General features: G+C 46.8%; 1 protein-coding gene across 3 annotated transcripts in view; it reads right to left on the bottom strand.

The window, feature by feature from the left end:
• LOC309530988 (cilia- and flagella-associated protein 337-like) overlaps window positions 1-19,057 on the bottom strand; it is a 44,191-nt gene that overhangs the window by 13,749 nt on the left and 11,385 nt on the right. For all 3 annotated transcript variants that reach the window (XR_014219007.1, XM_082220262.1, XM_082220263.1), the window contains 11 exons: window positions 12,826-12,943; window positions 12,640-12,709; window positions 11,202-11,445; window positions 7,757-7,859; window positions 7,516-7,667; window positions 5,528-5,630; window positions 5,207-5,313; window positions 4,993-5,072; window positions 4,838-4,892; window positions 1,402-1,447; window positions 1,039-1,098 (listed from right to left, as the gene is read on the bottom strand). Coding sequence is in view for 2 of the 3 variants with exons in the window: in XM_082220262.1 (XP_082076388.1) it covers window positions 1,039-1,098; window positions 1,402-1,447; window positions 4,838-4,892; window positions 4,993-5,072; window positions 5,207-5,313; window positions 5,528-5,630; window positions 7,516-7,667; window positions 7,757-7,859; window positions 11,202-11,445; window positions 12,640-12,709; window positions 12,826-12,943 (1,138 nt within the window). In the remaining variant the exon portion in view is untranslated. The remainder of the gene's footprint in view (window positions 1-1,038; window positions 1,099-1,401; window positions 1,448-4,837; window positions 4,893-4,992; window positions 5,073-5,206; window positions 5,314-5,527; window positions 5,631-7,515; window positions 7,668-7,756; window positions 7,860-11,201; window positions 11,446-12,639; window positions 12,710-12,825; window positions 12,944-19,057) is intronic.

Here is a 19,057-nt window from a genome sequence, read left to right as displayed (position 1 = left end):
TTTGCTGAAGCTCAGCAGCTCATGCACGTTCACAGAAAATAGTAAGCTACAGAATGTCCCCCTTATTGGGTCCTCCTTCACAGAAAAACAAACAGTAGTCATTTGGTCTCTACTGGGGATGTGAGAGAAATCATTTTGCACTTCCCGAACAGATGTGCAAACTAAAATACAGGCATACTTCCTAGTTTGCAAGTCTCCTGGTTTTGCAATGCAAATGGGAAAGTGCTCATAAAAATGATTATATTAGTGAAAGTAAAGTTTTAAATGCTTTATGTTACAGGAAATTGTTTGCAAAAATGTGTGTATATTATAGAGAAAATTCCATACAGAAAAGCATATATTAAATGAAATGCATTCAAAATACATTTGAATTTTCATGGATACCTTTTTTAAAAAAATTGCAAACTGATATGAAAATGGAGAGAAGTGAACTTAAAGGCTGAAAAAAAAGAGAACCAGGCAGAAACTAAAATTGTCCGGTTCATCCAATGCTAGTCTTAGAGTGGATCTCACACAGGGGGGAAAACACTATAAAAAGTTATAAATCATAGAAAAAAGGGGGGAAACGCTATGTAAAATTGCATAGACAAATTTTGTGCTCTACAGCGCCATCTGGTGTTGCATGTTTATAATGCATTCAAAACACTGTTTTTTACTAATGTACTTGAGTCCTACAGTTTTATAATCCAGCATAACTAGTTCCATGCATACTATTCAAAGGCATCAATAAATTAATCCAATAATAATAATAATAATAATAATAATAATAATAATAATAATAATAATAATAATAATAATTTATTACTTATACCCTGCCCATCTGGCCGGGCCTCCCGGTAAGGCCATTCTGGATTTACTAAGGCAGAGGTTAAGTTCCAGTGAGCTGAAAAGAACTCCACCTGCTTCAGACTGCACTGCATACCACCTATATGAAATTCTACATATCAAACACCATACATGTGCTCAGCATCAATAAAGAGTTTTCAAAGTATACAAAAAAGGCATTTAGATTTGAAGAAGGCCAAGGTGGAATCTTACTATATCATCCTGCCAGTGGGCTTGAGGTTTCTGAAAGTGATGAAAGTTTTCTGTGGAATCCTGCAACATACATACATCCAAACGAAAAGATACATATGTATGAACATAAGGATATATATGTGTTTTATAAGTTTATGACAAAGATTCTGTTTCTGCTTGTTCCTCCCCTTTTTGACTCTGACACCAATGTTGTTAGCCAGGTGTGCAAAAAGAGAGTTTGGCCTTAATTCTACCATCCCATTGGCCAGGCTCAATATCTTCCCCACCTATTTTCTACCCCAGTTCTTTGGCACAATGTGAAATTTCAATAATGAATCATGATACCGTATCAAAATGCTTTTCATGTGCACTTTTGCTACTTACATAAAACAAGTTTATCCTTCGATCCCATCCAACACCTACGATGTACCTGGAAGAAGAGTTAGCAAACAAATGTTACACGTATATTTAGGGCTGCCATACGTCCAGGCGGATTTTTGCTGAATCAGCAAAATGTTCGGGAAAACCTAGATTTCTAAAAAAAAAAAAAGCCTTTTCAAAAAGCTCCCCCTCCCCCCAAGCTCAACTTTGTCCTGATTTTCACTTTTGGGAATATGACAACCCTACATATATAATTAGATCATATTCTAGAAATATCACAACCCAATTTGGTTAGGTTCTGTTTCAAGGCAGAGGAAACTCCCTTAAACTACGTCAGATCATTTGTCCATGCAGCTTAGTATTGTCTGCGCTGACTGGCAGCAGCTTTCCAGGTTTTTCAGGCTGGAGTCTCTCCCAGCCTTACCTGGAGATGTTTGGGGTTGAACCTGGTACTTTCTGCATGCATTATACTCACCCCCCAATTATATTTCCCATGAAAAAGTCTGGTTCATAAATATTTTAACAAATAACTAAAAACGCAAATCAGAGACTCTGCCACTAAGCTATTGGCCTATCCCCAAATTGGCAACATGAGATTCTAGAAGATGGGTGTCCCTTTGGCCTCTGCTTGTCCAGTGTTAATGGAAACTTTTCCATTTGTCCAGCCTGAGGATGTAGACAGAATCCTTGAAAAGGTGAGAGCTACCAAACGTGTTGAAATATACTCTGAGTCGAGAGTGGATTTCATGCTCTTTATTCAGCTCATAGTGGTGAGGAGGAATGGAAGTTCCCCCAGAATGTCTGCATTATATACATTATTTACACAATGGGCCCCACGTGATTGGCTAATTCTGGGATTCTCCTGTAGGCCAATCAGGTTGAGAATTCACTTCCACCTGGAGCTGGATTGGGTGGCTCCTGTGGACCAATCAGACTGCTGCATTCTGAATCCTATTGTTCTAAGGCCAATCAGACTGCTGCATTCTGAATCTTATTGTTCTAAGGCCAATCAGACTGCTGCATTCTGAATCCTATTGTTCGAGGACCAATCAGACTGCTGCATTTTGGATCCTATTCAGCTCAGTACATAACACGTGTACTAAATCCTTGCCCTTCCTGGCTCTTAAAAAAGGGGCAGCGGGAGACTGGCTAAGTGAGTGACGCGTCAGTGGCTCCTTAGAACTAGGCATGCCTAAAGGAGGCAGTTGCAAGGCCTCTACTGAAAAATCCAGACCTGAATCCTGAATTATGGAATAATTATCGGCCAGTTTCTAATATCTCAGCTCCAGGGTTTTTTCTGGAGGAGACAGATGGATCTAGATCCATTTCAGGCCTGGTTATGGGACAGAGATAGCTTTGGTCACCTTGGTGAATGATTTGTACTGAGAATTGGATAGGGGGAGCGTGATGGTTCTGTTGGACCTTTTGATATCAGTGACCATGGTATCCTTCTGGGATGGAATAGGAATTGGAAGTACTTTTTTTTTTTTACAGTTGCATAGCATATACCCACTAGCAAGGTAAGGGTGAAGGTAAAGGTAAAGGTACCCCTGACCGTTAGGTCCAGTCGTGACTGACTCTGGAGTTGTGGCGCTCATCTCGCTTTATTGGCTGAGGGAGCCGGCATACAGCTTCCGGGTCATATGGCTAGCACGACTAAACCGCTTCTGGCGAACCAGAGCAGCGCACAGAAACGCCGTTTACCTTCCTGCTGGAGCGGTACCTATTTATCTACTTGCACTTGACATGATTTCGAACTGCTAGGTGGGCAGGAGCAGGGACTGAGCAATGGGAGCTCACCCCGTCACGGAACCAAGCCGCAAGGAATTCCACACACAAATGTTGCAACAACTCTTTACCTGATCTGGTCTTTAGCAAGTAGGGAATGTGGCAGTGTGCATTCTGTCTGACAACTTCTGAGCAGGTCTCTCTAAGTATCCCTTTTATAAATGGCTTTTGATCTGCATGAATTAGCAGGTGACCACATTTGGCTCCATGCCATTCAAAGCATTACCAGCTATTCTCTACATATTAAACACCTGCTAAAGGCACCCAAGGTGTTAGTATTCTTTTTTCCTGGCAGCATTATTGTATGTATTCATACACGATCAAATGCCTTTGCAATCCAAAGGAAGCCCCATAGCTCAGTGTGACAGCATAGGCTCTGCATTGCAGAGGGCTGCACATTCAACCCTTAGCATTCCTTGCCTAAAAACTGAAAAGCATTTGAGGTAGCAGGAAGGTGGGAAAGGCCAACTCTGAAAAGCAGAGGAGCCACCATCAATGGTCTCACTCAGTATAAGGCGAAGACGTCCTTTGTTATGTACTAAGCTTGGATCCTAGAACAATAGGCAAGTAGGATCCTAGAATGCAACAACTGGTTGGCTTGCAGGAAGAAGAAGAAGAGTTTGGATTTGATATCCCGCCTTTCACTCCCCTTCAGGAGTCTCAAAGCGGCTAACATTCTCCTTTCCCTTCCTCCCCCACAACAAACACTCTGTGAGGTGAGTGGGGCTGAGAGACTTCAAAGAAGTGTGACTGGCCCAAGGTCACCCAGCAGCTGCATGTGGAGGAGCGGAGACACGAACCCGGTTTCCCAGATTACGTGACTACCGCTCTTAACCACTACACCACACTGGAAAAGACCAATCAGGCTCCAGGAGTAAGTTAATCAGCCTATTAGGCTGGTAGGATAGTAGAATGCAACAATGGATTGGCTAGCAGGAAAAGACCAATCAGGCTCCAGCAGGGAAGCAGAATCAGCCAATCAGACGGGACTCATTGTGTAAATAATGTATATAAAAGCCTGAGGTTTGGCGGGCAATTCAATCACTGTCTTACAAGCTGCAATAAAGAGCATGAAATCACTACAGGACTCCGAGTACAGTGGTACCTCGCAAGACGAATGCCTCGCAAAACGGAAAACTCGCAAGATGAAAGGGTTTTTGGTTTTTTGAGTTGCTTCGCAAGACGATTTTCCCTATGGGCTTGCTTCGCAAGACGGAAACGTCTTGCAAGTTTGTTTCCTTTTTCTTAAAACCGTTAATACAGTTGCGACTTGACTTCGAGGAGCAACTCATAGCACGCGGTGTGGTAGCCTTTTTTGATGTTTTTGAAGACTTTTGTGATTTTTGAAGCTTTTCCAAAACTTTTCCGACACCGTGCTTCGCAAGACGAAAAAATTGCAAGACAAAAAAACTCGCGGAACGAATTAATTTCGTCTTGCGAGGCACCACTGTATATTTCATCCTTACAGCAAGGATATTTTGTGGAACACTCATTTGGGGGGGGGGGCAATTTAGGTGACAAAGATACATGTCAGATTCTCAGAATGCCTTATGGAGAAGAGAAATGCACCTGAATATAAATAAATTAACCGCTCCTTCCCTAAGATGTCACCCTTCAATGGCAAGATCTGGTTATGGTCTGCATTGCTTACTTGTTTTTGTTGACTTCCACATAGGTGCAGCCACAGACTTCGTCACTTTTGTCTTCTGCAGGTAAGAAAAACACAGGAGCATTGCGACATCCAAGTCGTATGAGATTTCTACAGACATAACATTTTTTGGCCGCTTGCGTCAGCATGCTGCTTACCTCTTTTCAACGTGTGCAAGCAATGCCCATTGTTGTAATTCCATACATTCAAACAGCCATCTCGTCCTCCTGTGATTAGTCTAGAACGTGAATGAAATAAATGCATCATTTATTCCACCTGCGTAGATACTTGTATGCCAGGGGTGGGGACACACAGCTAAAATTTATATAGAGTGGGGGTTCCCCCCCAAAAAAGGCATATTTAGAAACATACCTTCTTCTGCTAGGATCGAAGGCGAGGCAGGTTACCGCAGAACCACCATGAGCGTTGCCAAATTCAAATAAGTGCTTTCCGCTATCAAAATCCCACACCTTGACCACCTTAAATGCACACACACACATACAGAGGAAGGCATCTGAATAAACACCATGGTCAGGATTCAATGGCCCACATTTGAAAGAGTAAGTAAAAATTAGTCCAGTTCTATGCACAGAGAGCAAACACAAAAACCTCAACCACATGTGTCAAAATGGAACAGCTACACATAGGGAAATACATGGAGTTGGTTCTATTTTACAGTATTGTTTCACTTACAGAACCCTCACAGCAGCTCACAACATGCCTGAACACTTCGTTGAACTTGCAGCACAAAACTGGCTTCTTATGGGAAGTAACCAAGTGAGGATCTGGAGGCAATCTTCCTTATGGAGAATAAAAAACAAAAGAAGTGAGGATCAAACACCTGTATGGGGCTTGTCTGGATGGCAGACTCGCCAGAACTGATTTAGAATTGCAGTATGTGGGATGTGGGAAATGTGGGGAGGCTTTTTACTTAATTAAGTCTTGCTGCTTAATGTTAAGTGAGAATCAGCCTGGAAAAAATCAGGTTCTGACACCTGTCCCTTATACAGCAAGGGAGGTGTGTATGCACAGCTGATGTGAATATAGTTGGAGTTCAGGGGTGTATCTGCTGAGCTAAATATCCTCATCTGGGGCTGGCAGGGGTGCTGTTGACTACTTAAAGGGCTTGAGGCACTAGCCCATTATAAAAAATTGCTTTAAGATTTGGCGTGGAAGGATCTGTCAATGTCAGTTCTCTCCATTTTTCATTTTTCCAGTCTTAACTCAGTTCTCCATATTTTACAGTCCAACAACACCCCAGGATCTCATCAAGATTATTTTCAAAAACAAATTTTTAAAAGGTTTGAAATTAAACATTTTGTGGTTTTGTAATGTTTTCATCTCTGTAAATTAACCCTGGCTGGCAGCAGTTTCTAGTATTCCATTCTCCATAAATACAGGGGTGTAGGAAAAGGGGAGCGGGGGGTGCGGTCTGCCCCGGGTGTCATCCCTGAGGGGGTAACAAAATGGCACACCATGGCCAAAATGGCACACACTTGCCGCGGGGCCTGGTCTGCAGCGCGCCCAAGGCACCCGTCTCTCCTGGGAGTGACAGGGTGGCTCAGGGCCCTGCGCTGTCCCAAACAGCAGCAAAGGGCTTGTGTCTGCCAGGCGGACGCTGTGGGCAGCTCACCGTGCCACCCCCCTGGGCGGATCGCCGTGGCGCCCCCGTGGGCGGATCGTCCCGCCCCTGCCACTCCAGGTGACAGTGCAGCTAGCTACACCCCTGCATAAATACAGATCTTAGATGTTTAAGGGCCAGACTATAGTGGTGCCTCGGGTTAAGAACTTAATTCGTTCTGGAGGTCCGTTCTTAACCTGAAACTGTTCTTAACCTGAAGCACCACTTTAGCTAATGGGACCTCCTTCTGCTGCACCGCCAGAGCACGATTTCTGTTCTCATCCTGAAGCGAAGTTCTTAACCTGAGGTACTATTTCTGGGTTAGCGGAGTCTGTAACCTGAAGCATCTGTAACCTGAAGTGTCTGTAACCTGAGGTACCACTGTACTATGTGTTGTTCATCATGTGATTAAACAAACGTGAGTAATCATGCTGATTTTCTTTTAGAGAAAAAGCAACCAGAGTTTTCCCAATTCGGAGAATGACCCCAATTTGGATTGGGCCTCAAACTAGTTTCCTGGTGTCAAATTATTTTTTTCCCTGGCTACTCCCTCCCACCCCAAATTCATGGTTTACTGCTAACATCTCCTGCTCTGGAGGGTGGAACTCAAACCAATGGCTTCAAGTTGGAAGAAAGGAGATTCTGACTAAACATTTGGAAAAACTTTGTGACAGTAAGGGCTGTTTAGCAGTGGAACAGACTCCCTCAGGAGGTGATGGACTCTCCTTCCTTGGAGGTTTTTAAGCAGAGGTTGGATGGCCATCTGCCATGGATGCTTTAGCTGAGATTCCTGCCTTGTGGGGGGTTGGACTAGATGGCCCCTGGGTCCCTTCCAACCCTAAGATTCTATTATTCTATTATTCTAAGTCAAGCATGGACTGATTTTCAGCAGCAAACTGGCAAGAGACCCCAATCCAGATTAGAAACACTTATCCAGATTGGGGACTCAATGGCAGTTTTTTCTCCGAAATAAACATATCCATGAACACTCATTTAAACACTTAGTTTGGCTTTAAGACCATGAGTTCTGGTCTGTTTGCTTTCTTCTTCTTCTTTTTACCGTAGTCTTAGATGGAGAATACCCAGTGTATCTGTGGCAACACAGAGCGATCTTACGCCTGGTATGTAGTGGCAAGCACTAATCTCTCCTTTAATTCCACTGTTTTTTGAACAGGCTGTGAATAAGCAAGTCTGGTCCTCAACATCCCAAATCTGCAAAAATAATAATTGAGACACGCTAAAGAGAAAGTACTGAAGACGTGACAAGTGTAACTCAGCGCATGCAAAAAACAGAGACAGACCTTCACTGTGTTGTCTGTTGACATGGAGAATATTTTATCCTCTTCAGATAGGTGGACATAGAAGACAGGGGCCATGTGGCCTCTGAGCATGCCTGTTGGCCTTCTGCAATTGGACCAGAACATTAAAGACTGAGCAGCTTCAAACATATAATGAAACAAAAGAGATGGATTAACACTGGCACCACTGTAACTGAAACTCATACGAATGAGGGAGAATTGTAGTACCAAGTGAGAAAGATGCATGAGCTAGTGCAATGTGGCCACATCCACACCATACTTTTAAAAAAATAAATATTTTTATTAAAGTTTTCTTGGTTTACACAGGTATGCACAATGTCTCTTTTTTCAAGTTATGTTTTCCATAGGTCAATTTCATTTGTTGAGACATTAGGGTTACATTAGAAGAAGAAAAGAGTTTGGATTTGATATCCCACTTTATCACTACCTGAAGGAGTCTCAAAGCGGCTAACATTCTCCTTTTCCCTTCCTCTCCCACAACAAACACTCTGTGAGGTGAGTGGGGCTGAGAGACTTCAGAGAAGTGTGACTGGCCCAAGGTCACCCAGCAGCTGCATGTGGAGGAGCGGAGACACGAACCCGGTTCTCCAGATTACGAGTCCACCGCTCTTAACCACCACACTACACTGGCTCTCTCTTAGGAATAAAAGGGGGGGGGGAGGTGGAGAACATCATACATTTTAAGTGTTCTTAAACCACTTCAACAGTCCCACCACCACCAAAAAAATAAAGAATAATGGGAACTGTAGTTTGTGAAGAGTGCTGAGAGCGGGTAGAACACTCACCAACTACAATTCTCAGGATTCTTTTTCAGGAAGCCCTGACTGTTGAGGTGGTATAAGAGAGCTTTGCATGCATCGTGCGGGCATGACCTGTGATTATTTTGTTCTTGACTCTACCTGCCTCAGATTTTCATGCAATGTTAAGACACCAGTTGGATTCAATCACCATAACGGTCAATAACCCTCTGGCAGACAGGCCTGAATGTTGATACAAAGGTTCTGCCAGCATTAAACATTGAAAGCAGTATCATACCGCTTTAAAAAGTCATGGCTCCTCCTAACTCATCCTGTATTATTATTATTATTATTATTATTATTATTATTATTATTATTATTTATTTGTACCCCGCCCATCTGGCTGGGTTTCCCCAGCCACTCTGGGCAGCTTCCATAGAAACCAAAAACACACTAAAATATCACAGATTAAAAACTTCCCTGAACAGGGCTGCCTTAAGATGTCTTCTGAATGTCAGGTAGTTATTTATCGCTTTGACATCTGATGGGAGGGCGTTCCACAAGGCGGGCGCCACTACCGAGAAGGCCCTCTGCCTGGTTCCCTGTAGCTTTGCTTCTCGCAATGAGGGAACCGCCAGAAGGTCCTCGGCGCTGGACCTCAGCCTCCGGGCAGAACGATGGGGGTGGAGACGCTCCTTCAGGTATACTGGGCCAAGGCCGTTTAGGGCTTTAAAGGTCAACACCAGCACTTTGAATTGTGCTCGGAAACGTACTGGGAGCCAATGTAGGTTTTTCAAGACCGATGTTATGTGGTCTCTGCGGCCGCTCCCAGTCACCAGTCTAGCTGCCACATTCTGGATTAGTTGTAGTTTCCGAGTCACCTTCAAAGGTAGCCCCACGTAGAGCGCATTGCAGTAGTCCAAGCGGGAGATAACCAGAGCATGCACCACTCTGGCGAGACAGTCCACGGGCAGGTAGGGTCTCAGCCTGCGTACCAGGTGGAGTTGGTAGACAGCTGCCCTGGATACAGAATTGACCTGCGCTTCCATGGACAGCTGTGAGTCCAAAATGACTCCCAGGCTGCGCACCTGGTCCTTCAGGGGCACAGTTACCCCATTCAGGACCAGGGAGTCCTCCACACCAGCCCACCCCCTGTCCCCCAAAAACAGTACTTCTGTCTTGTCAGGATTCAACTTCAATCCATTAGCCGCCATCCATCCTCCAACCGCCTCCAGGCACTCACACAGGACCTTCACCACCTTCACTGGTTCTGATTTGAAAGAGAGGTAGAGCTGGGTATCATCTGCATATTGATGGACACCCAGTCCAAACCCCCTGATGATCTCTCCCAGCAGCTTCATATAGATGTTAAAAAGCATGGGGGAGAGGACGTAACCCTGAGGCACCCCACAAGTGAGGGCCCAGGGGTCTGAACACTCACCCCCCCCACCACTTTCTGAACACAGCCAAGGAGGAAGGAGCGAAACCACTGACGGTCCAGAAGGATGTTATGGTCGATTGTATCAAAGGCCGCTGAGAGATCCAGCAGAACTAGGAAACAACTCTCAGCTTTGTCCCTAGCTCGCCGGAGATCATCAACCAGCACAACCAAGGCAGTTTCAGCCCCATGATGAGGCCTGAATCCTGATTGGAAGGGATCCAAATGGTCCGCATCCTCCAGGCGTGCCTGGAGTTGTTCAGCAACCACGCGCTCAATCACCTTGCCCAAGAATGGAAGATTTGAGACTGGGCGATAGTTGGCCATACTGGCCGGGTCTAAAGATGGTTTTTTAAGAAGCGGTTTAATGACCGCCTCTTTCAGCGGATCTGAGAATGTTCCCTCACGGAGGGAAGCATTCACCACCCTGCAGAGCCCATCGCCCAGCCCTTCCCGGCTTGCTTTTATTAGCCAGGATGGGCAAGGATCAAGGAGACAGGTGGTTGGTTTCACGCATCCAAGCAGCCTGTCCACATCCTCGGGGGTAACGGATTGAAATTGATTCCATACAACTTGACCAGACAGAGCTCTAGCACTCTCCCGCCCCAGCCCTGCTCCCACGGTGGTGTCTAGCTCCTTCCGAATATGAGTGATTTTATCTGCAAAAAACTTTGCAAAATCATTGCAGGAGAACATGTGGCCCGTACTGGGCCCCGATGTTGCAGGTGGTTCCATTAAATTGTGAACCACCTGAAAAAGTCTCCTGCTGCTGTTTTCTGCAGATGCAATAGAGGCGGTGAAGAAATTCTTCTTCGCCGTCGCTATCGCGACTTGGTAGGCTTGACGTTGAGCTCTAACCTGTGTCCGGTCAGATTTGGAGTGAGTTTTCTGCCACCGACGCTCTAGCCGTCTCAGCAATTGTTTCATCGCCCTCAGCTCCGAAGAAAACCACGGGGCTGTCCGGGCACCATGCAATCGTATAGTATAGTTTGTTAAGGGGTGCTGAGTGTTGCTAGGAGACCCCCTCACAGAGTTACAGTTCGCAGAGTGGTTTAACAATCCATCCCTCGTCTCAGGAAACTCTAGGATTCATTAAGAGTTTATTGATCTAGCTGTGGTTCATCTATGCAGTATTTCAGAAGACAAATCACAGCAATCTATTTGTTCTAAATGATAATAGTTTATAACTAATGGCACAAAGAGTTTAACCAAACCTTATAAGAACAGCTGCAGCAATGCAATAAAATCTTACCCAGGCATATAGGGATTCCACATCCGAATGATTCGATCCATCCCACCAGTTACAAGAAGGTTATTCTTTTTACTAAGTGCAAATGTTTTCACTCCTTTGTGAACTCGAAAAACAATCTGATCCCCCTCAGCTCTATGGGAGGGAGATCCTAGGACCGACTGTGCTTTCCTTGCCTTGGAATCTTTCCTGTGTTCTTTTATTTCCCTCATCTGTTGCTCAACATTGGTTGCTCCCACAACGCAACCTGTAGAAGGGCAAATGTTTCTGAATCAACCATCAGGCCTCAAGTAGACTTTGACACGACTGATAATACACAATAAACACTCTCACATTTTGGGATTGGAAAATGCAGACCATTTTAACATTTAAGAAAACAGGAGGGAGAATTCTTGCAGTGCTTGAAGTTTTCCACATTCTAGGTAAAAGGAAAGAACATATAAATATGATCTTCAGTGGTCACCACTGAACTCTACAGACAGGTCTGACAGATAAGACCATTTAGGCATCAAGAAACTGCTCTCAGGGAAAGATGATTTCACACACTGGTCAAATAGGCAGATAGTTATAGGACATGGGGTGTGTGGGGTCTGGTTGAAAAGCACTGGAGAGAAGAGAAATTGCCTTCATAACGTAGCTGACAGTAGAAGACACAAAAGGCCTCAACATCCAATTATGTAATCTGCACATCTGCCTACCTCCATTTTCTCACTTCCCAATACATCACAGCTACCTATTTATCTACTTGCACTTTGAGGTGCTTTTGAACTGCTAGGTTGGCAGGAGCAGGGACTGAGCAACGGGAGCTCACCCCGTAGCGGGGATTCAAACAGCTAACCTTCTGATCGGCAAGTCCTAGGCTCTATGGTTTAACCCACAGTGCCACCCGCGAATCTACCACAAGTAGAACCTGCCATTAGAAGTACATAAGCAGAGCCCTGTTGGATCTGTCTGCTCCAGCCAGTTAGGTAATTTTGGGCCCTCAAAATGTGTATTACTTCTAAATTGGCAAGATGTCTGGATTTTTGTGATTTTCCCAAAAGAAGCTCAAACCTTTCCCTGTTGGTATATGCCACACGACTTTTAATTCTTTTTGATGAATTTATTGTCGTTTGCTTTATTTATATACTAGTGTGTTTGATATTATTGTGATTGAAATGCTCGTTGCTTTTCTAACACTACTGTGATTATTGTGAGCCGCTTTTGAGCTCAACAATTGAAAGGCAGAGTACAACTATTAAATCAGATCAAAAACCAAACCTCTGGAGGCCAGGGGTTCCTCATCCTGCTCTAAACTTTTCATCCTGACTGATCACATGGATGGTACTTGCAACGTGATTACAACACTGTAACATGGGAAGGAAAAGAAATTGTATATAAGCCAAGCAAACGGAAACATGTAAGAACAATTTCCTGGATTCAAAAGCAGAAATATAATTACCTATTACTATGGCTGTAGGCTCATGGCTTGAAGCAGAAATGACTGCTTTAATAGAATCATAGTATTTCAGCTAAAAAGACAGAAAACAATAATACATTATCAAAATGCTACAAAATATTGGTTAAGTCATGTTGTGTTGTTAAGATTGTTTTATAATTGTATTTGGCCCAAATTTACAATGTTTACCTGAGTAACCCAGTCTCCATGAACTTTCCAACGGATGTAAGTGACATTAGGAGAAAGAGCTGCATTCTCAAGGCTAATATTTGGAAGGTTTTCCGATTTGGGCAGCTTTTTCCACGTTCTGAAACATGTTCAGAGAGCATAATAACATTAAAGAAAAATAATTAAGCTTGTCCATGCTATCGGGTTCCTAATTTGGCCATTTATCGCCATAGGAAGCACCTGACCTTTGTTTTGTGATTTGCAAAATGTTGTGAGTTCGTTAGTGGAAGCTCTCAGAGCCCCAGCGCATTCTGTTGTTTCAGAGTTCACCTCGTAGGTCCCTAACCTTTCTCATTTGTGGGCTCTAAAGCCAATTGCATCACCTTCATAATTGACTGAAGAGGACACTGCACAACTGGCTAGAGAGAGCCCTGAGTTCTTGCATGACCTTCCAATTAAGTACTGAAACACAGAGTCAAGTTATTTCCCTTTGTTAAGAAGAGTAGATGCTCCTCTTCCCCTTCTGTTCAGCTGGAAAATGTCCTCCTAGATGCCACCCTAACCTTATGTTAGTGTCAGGGGATGATTAGCTGCTTGTGCTTAAAATAGTGCCCCTTCAGAGTTTGTGCGACCCCACAAACCTCTGTGTGTGACAGAGCTCCTCAGACATGTCTGCTCTAGTCACTTGTAGAGTCCGACAGTGGCTGTCTGCGGAAGCGCTTCCAGCAAAGAAGTTCCTTAACGGAAACGCGTCTCCTGGACTCACGACGTGACAGCTTCCGGCGAAGCATAGGTCTCCCTGCAGTTGCTTCTGACACCTCCCCGCTATTTTCGCTCGAAGTGTCTCTCACCCCTTTCTCTCCCCTTCTGCTTCCTGCCTGGGCTGCTGCGTCTCTCTCAGCATTACTGAGATCCTCCTCCAGAGACCCCGCGCTCCCCCTACTGGTCCCTGCTTTAGCTGTTGACTCTCTCCCAGTCTCTGGGAGCCCTACCACTTCCCTTTCCTCCGATGTCAGTTCCCTGACATCCACCTCCCCTCCAGGGCCCCCCTCTCCCCCGCCCCTACTCTCTCCTCTGGGCGGTGAGGAGCTGAAACCCCTAAAAGAATCCTCTTCATCTTCCGACGTCTCGAACATTTCCCTCCATCGGTCTTCGTTCCGACTCGCTGAATCCTCCTCCACCTCGGAATCAGCGAACCCCTCCAACTCTTCTTCTTCGTCGGTGGTGGCGAAGTATTCCCTCCGGAACCTCGCCACTGGCTGGGGTTTCCGAGGGAATCTCTGATGAAAAGTTTCAATCAAAACCTCGTCATCTACATCCTCTGCCCTGACCCAGGTGTTTTCCGACTCCGGCTCCCCTTCCCACATTACCAAATACTCTACTTGCTCTCCCCTCCACCTGGAATCGAGAATCTCCGCTACATGGTAGCTGTGTTCTTTTTCCTCCATAGCTGGTCCCCTATTGACCCTCCCCTCTCTGTCCCCTATATACGGTGACAGCAATGATCTGTGGAACCCTGGGTGCAACTTCATGTGGTTAGGTAACCGGAGTCTGAAAGCCACTGGGTTGACCTGTTGCGTGACTTCAAATGGGCCCAGTCTTTTGGGTCTTAACTTCTTACAACCTCCTTTAAATGGTAACCCTTGGGTGGACAACCACACCTGGTCCCCCACCCTAATGCTTTCTCCTTCCCTTCTGGTTTTGTCTGCCTGCCTCTTATATTCCTCCTTCGCCCTGTTTAAATTAAGTTGGAGCTGGCGATGGATCGCTTCCATTTCTTCAACGAACTGTTCTGCGGCTGGAACGCTCCAGTTCTCCCCCTCCCCCCCTGGGAAGGCTCGGGGATGACACCCGTGATTGGCCAAAAAAGGGCTCATTCCCGTGGACACGTTCTCCGCATTGTTATAGGCAAATTCTGCCAACGCCAGCTTCTCCACCCAATCATTCTCTCTGTCATTCACATAACACCTCAAATATTGCTGGAGGACACCATTAGCTCTTTCCGCCTGCCCGTTGGTTTCTGGATGACGGGCAGTTGAGAAATTCACCTCTACATGCAATAAGCTCATGAGCTTCCTCCAGAACCTGGAAGTAAATTGTTTCCCTCGGTCCGAAACCACCCTCAAGGGGGCACCATGCAATCTAAACACATTTTCCACAAACAATTTAGCGGTTTCTTCTGCTGTGACCGCATGTGAGCAGGCTATAAAGTGGGCCATCTTGGTTAACAGGTCTACCACAACCATAATGGCTGTCTTCCCTTTGGACCTGGGCAGATCAGTCATAAAATCTATTGCCACTGCCTCCCATGGTCTTTCCAGCGTGGGTAGTGGTTCTAATAAACCTGCCGGTGCCCGCCTCTCCCCCTTGGCTCGTTGACATCGGTCACACCCTCTCACATACTCCCGCACATCTTCCCTGACCTTGGGCCACCAGAATTCCCTGGTAACCAGCCACATGGTTTTGTGTTGCCCAAAATGCCCTGCTGTGGGGCTATCGTGCAGTTGCTTGAGTACCTTTTCCCTCAATTCTCCTTCAGGTACGTATAACGCTCCCTTGTAGTACAACGCCCCGTTTCTCTCCTCAAAACCCCCGGGTTTGTCTCCCTCCCTCCTGAGACCCCTGAGTTTGTCCTGGGCATATTCATCCTGCACCGTTCCCTCTATCAGTTCCCTTAGCCCCACCAGTGCCGCCCCACACACCCAGCGATCCTCGGGAATGACATGGGTCTCTTCGGGTGCACCCTCTCCCTCCAAATATTCAGGTTTGCGTGATAGAGCGTCCGCCCTAACGTTCTCCTGGCCTGGTACGTAACAAATCTCAAAGTTAAATTTGGAGAACTCCTGGGCCCATCTCAACTGCCGTTGGTTGAGCACTCGCGCAGTTCTCCAATACTCTAGATTCTTATGGTCCGTGCGTACTTGCACCTTCTGTTGTGCACCAATTAGTAGGTGCCTCCATCTCCGGAAGGCCTCATAAATCGCAAGAAGTTCCCGGTCATACACCGTGTAGTTTCTCTCAGATTTGTTCAGCTTTCGCGAAAAGAAGGCACACGGTCGCCACTCGGACCCCTCCTTCCCTGGCTGCAGAAGAAGCACCGCCCCTATGGCTCTGTCAGAAGCGTCTGTTTCGACCCTCAGCTTTTTTTGTAAATCCACATGTAGAAGTTGTTCGTCAGAGGCGAAGGCCTTTTTCAGTTCCTCAAACGCTCGCTCCGCCTCCCCCGTCCAAACAAACTTCTTTTTGCTGCTGAGACAGTCCGTGATGGGCGCCGTCAGGTGAGCGAAGTTTCGGATGAACTTACGATAAAAGTTTCCAAACCCTAGGAACCTCTGCACATCCTTCTTAGTCTTGGGGGTTTTCCATTCCAGCACCGCTTGAACCTTGCCGGGGTCCATGGCCAACCCCTTGTCTGACAAGCGGTACCCCAGGAATTCCACCTCCTTGGTATGAAACTGACACTTCTCCAGTTTCACCCACAGTCTGTTGGCTTGCAGCCTGCTCAACACTTCTCTGACATCTCTCACATGTTGCTCCTCATTCTCCGAATACACCAACACGTCATCTAAGAAGGCCACGCAATTCTTGTAGAGCAAAGGCCCCAGTACATGGTTCATAAAGGCTTGAAAACACGCGGAGCCTGCTTGTAATCCAAAAGGCATAACGAGATATTCAAATGCCCCCAAAGGGGTGAACATGGTGGTCTTCCATTCATCCCCTTTCCTTATACGTATCAGGTTGTACGCCCCCCTTAGGTCCAGCTTTGTAAAAATCTTTCCTTTTCGCACCCTGGTCAAAATATCATCAATCCTGGGCATAGGAAAAGCCACCGGCTCTGTCACTGCATTTAGGGCCCGAAAGTCACATACCAGTCTCGGCTTGTCCGTGTTCTTTTTATCCACAAAAAACACTGGGCTACCCCCCGCTGCCTTGGACTCTCTGATGAAGCCTCTCTTCAGGTTCTTGTCAATGAACGCTCGCAACTCCTGCATCTCCCTGTCTGCCATGGCATACAACCTGCCTACAGGAAGCTGTGCTCCAGGGAGTAAATTGATCTGGCAATCAAAGGGCCTATGCGGGGGTAGTTGGTCAGCTTCCTTCTCGCTGAACACGTCGCTGAGATCAGCATACTGTGATGGCACCTTCCCCTTCTCCATCACTTCCGTCCCTGCTAGGGTGGCTTGGGCCCCTGCTGACCCCTTTTCCCCCCTGCAGTGTTCTAAGCAATGTGCGGAACTGAAGGAAACCACTCTTTGATGCCAGCCCACCAGCGGATCATGTAGGGCTAGCCAGCTCATTCCCAAAATAATGGGAGCGCCTCCTAAGGTGGCCACATTAAACGCTATCAGTTCTGTGTGCCTTGCCACCCTCATTATCATTGGGATGGTCTGCAAGCTGACGCCTCCTCCCAACAGTTCTCTGCCATCGATCGTGGTCACCTGCAGGGGGTTGCTTAAGGGGATAGTCTGTATCTGGTGTTCAGCCGCAAACTCCTTGCTCATGAAATTGCAGGAGCTGCCTGAGTCCAACAGCGCCTTTATTTTTAGGGGGTGTCCATTTTGCAACTCTAGCGACACTTCAATCACTAGAGCAGGTCGAGGAGCTTCTGGCACTGGCACTTGGGAAAGGGGCACTTTCACTGCTCTTTGGCCTGGCTGCAGTGCCCTGCTGGCAACCAGGCGTTGGCTTTTACCTGCTCCGTTTCTCCCTGCTCTTCCCCCTCAACAGTTCCCACCATCCCTTGCCATTCCTTCCTCTGGGGGCAGACTCTGGCAAAGTGGCCTGGCTGTTGGCAGAGATAGCATTTCCGGGGTCCCTTTCCCTCCTTCTTCGCCCCCTCACTGGGCTTTGAAACTGCGCGCGCGCGGGCTGTTCCGATTTCCATCGGCTCTGCCGGCGGGAAAGCTGGCTCAGGAATGTCTGGAATGCGTAACTCCTTCCAACGTTCCCCTCTCCCTTCCCGCCTCTCCAAGGCTCTTGCCTCCTGGCGCGCTCCAATGGTCAGCGCAGATTTGGTCAGCTGATCCATAGACACCGCCCTGGGGCTCCTGGCCAGCTCGTCTTTCACAGCTGAAGAAAGACCTTCTTCAAATAGCATCTGAATGGGTGCTGCCGATAAATCCCACCCCAATCTGTGAATCAGCATGGTAAATTCAGTCCAGTACTCACGGACAGATCTGCTTCCCTGCTTGCAAGCCATTAGCTGTCTGCACACTCCCCCCTCCTCAATATCGCTGGAGAACATGATATCCATTGCACGAAAGAATTTCATAGTGTCCTTCAGGATATCGTTGTGCGTTGCCATCAGGGGTCGAACCCAATCTCGCGCCCCCTTCTCAAGATGCCCAATTACGAAAGCAACTCGGGATTCCTCATCAGGGAACTCATCAAACTGCACATTCAGGGCATATTGCATTTCAGTCCTAAAGGCATGGTAATCCTTGGGGTCCCCCCCAAACTTCTGCACTAATCCTGGTACCTTTCTGGGGAACTGAGTGGTTCTCCCCTTCTTGTCTGCATCTTGAGCCCTCCTCTCCTCGAGCCTCGCCGTCTGCAGCGCAAGTTGGACCTCCAATGCTCGGTATCTGTCTTCCAAGCTTGGACCAGCTCCACCCCTTGCGGCTCCGGCTCCTGCTGGGTCGCTCATGATGCCTTCTTCTGCACAGGCAGCGTACAGAGACTGTCGGACTGCTGTCAGGGGATGATTAGCTGCTTGTGCTTAAAATAGTGCCCCTTCAGAGTTTGTGCGACCCCACAAACCTCTGTGTGTGACAGAGCTCCTCAGACATGTCTGCTCTAGTCACTTGTAGAGTCCGACAGTGGCTGTCTGCGGAAGCGCTTCCAGCAAAGAAGTTCCTTAACGGAAACGCGTCTCCTGGACTCACGACGTGACAGCTTCCGGCGAAGCATAGGTCTCCCTGCAGTTGCTTCTGACACCTCCCCGCTATTTTCGCTCGAAGTGTCTCTCACCCCTTTCTCTCCCCTTCTGCTTCCTGCCTGGGCTGCTGCGTCTCTCTCAGCATTACTGAGATCCTCCTCCAGAGACCCCGCGCTCCCCCTACTGGTCCCTGCTTTAGCTGTTGACTCTCTCCCAGTCTCTGGGAGCCCTACCACTTCCCTTTCCTCCGATGTCAGTTCCCTGACAGTTAGTTTTGTATTTCTATCAGCAGCAGAGCAGAGACAGGAAAGCAGTGAAATAATGCTCTTCTGCACTAGAGTTCAGTTGCCACATGGTCATGTGTATTGCAGAAGA

This window comes from Podarcis vaucheri (genome assembly GCF_965113315.1).
Source record: "Podarcis vaucheri genome assembly, chromosome: 4".
In the NCBI taxonomy this organism is placed as follows: domain Eukaryota; kingdom Metazoa; phylum Chordata; class Lepidosauria; order Squamata; family Lacertidae; genus Podarcis; species Podarcis vaucheri.
The sequence above is the reverse complement of the archived record's forward strand: the minus strand, read 5'-3'. Positions and strand labels throughout refer to the sequence as shown.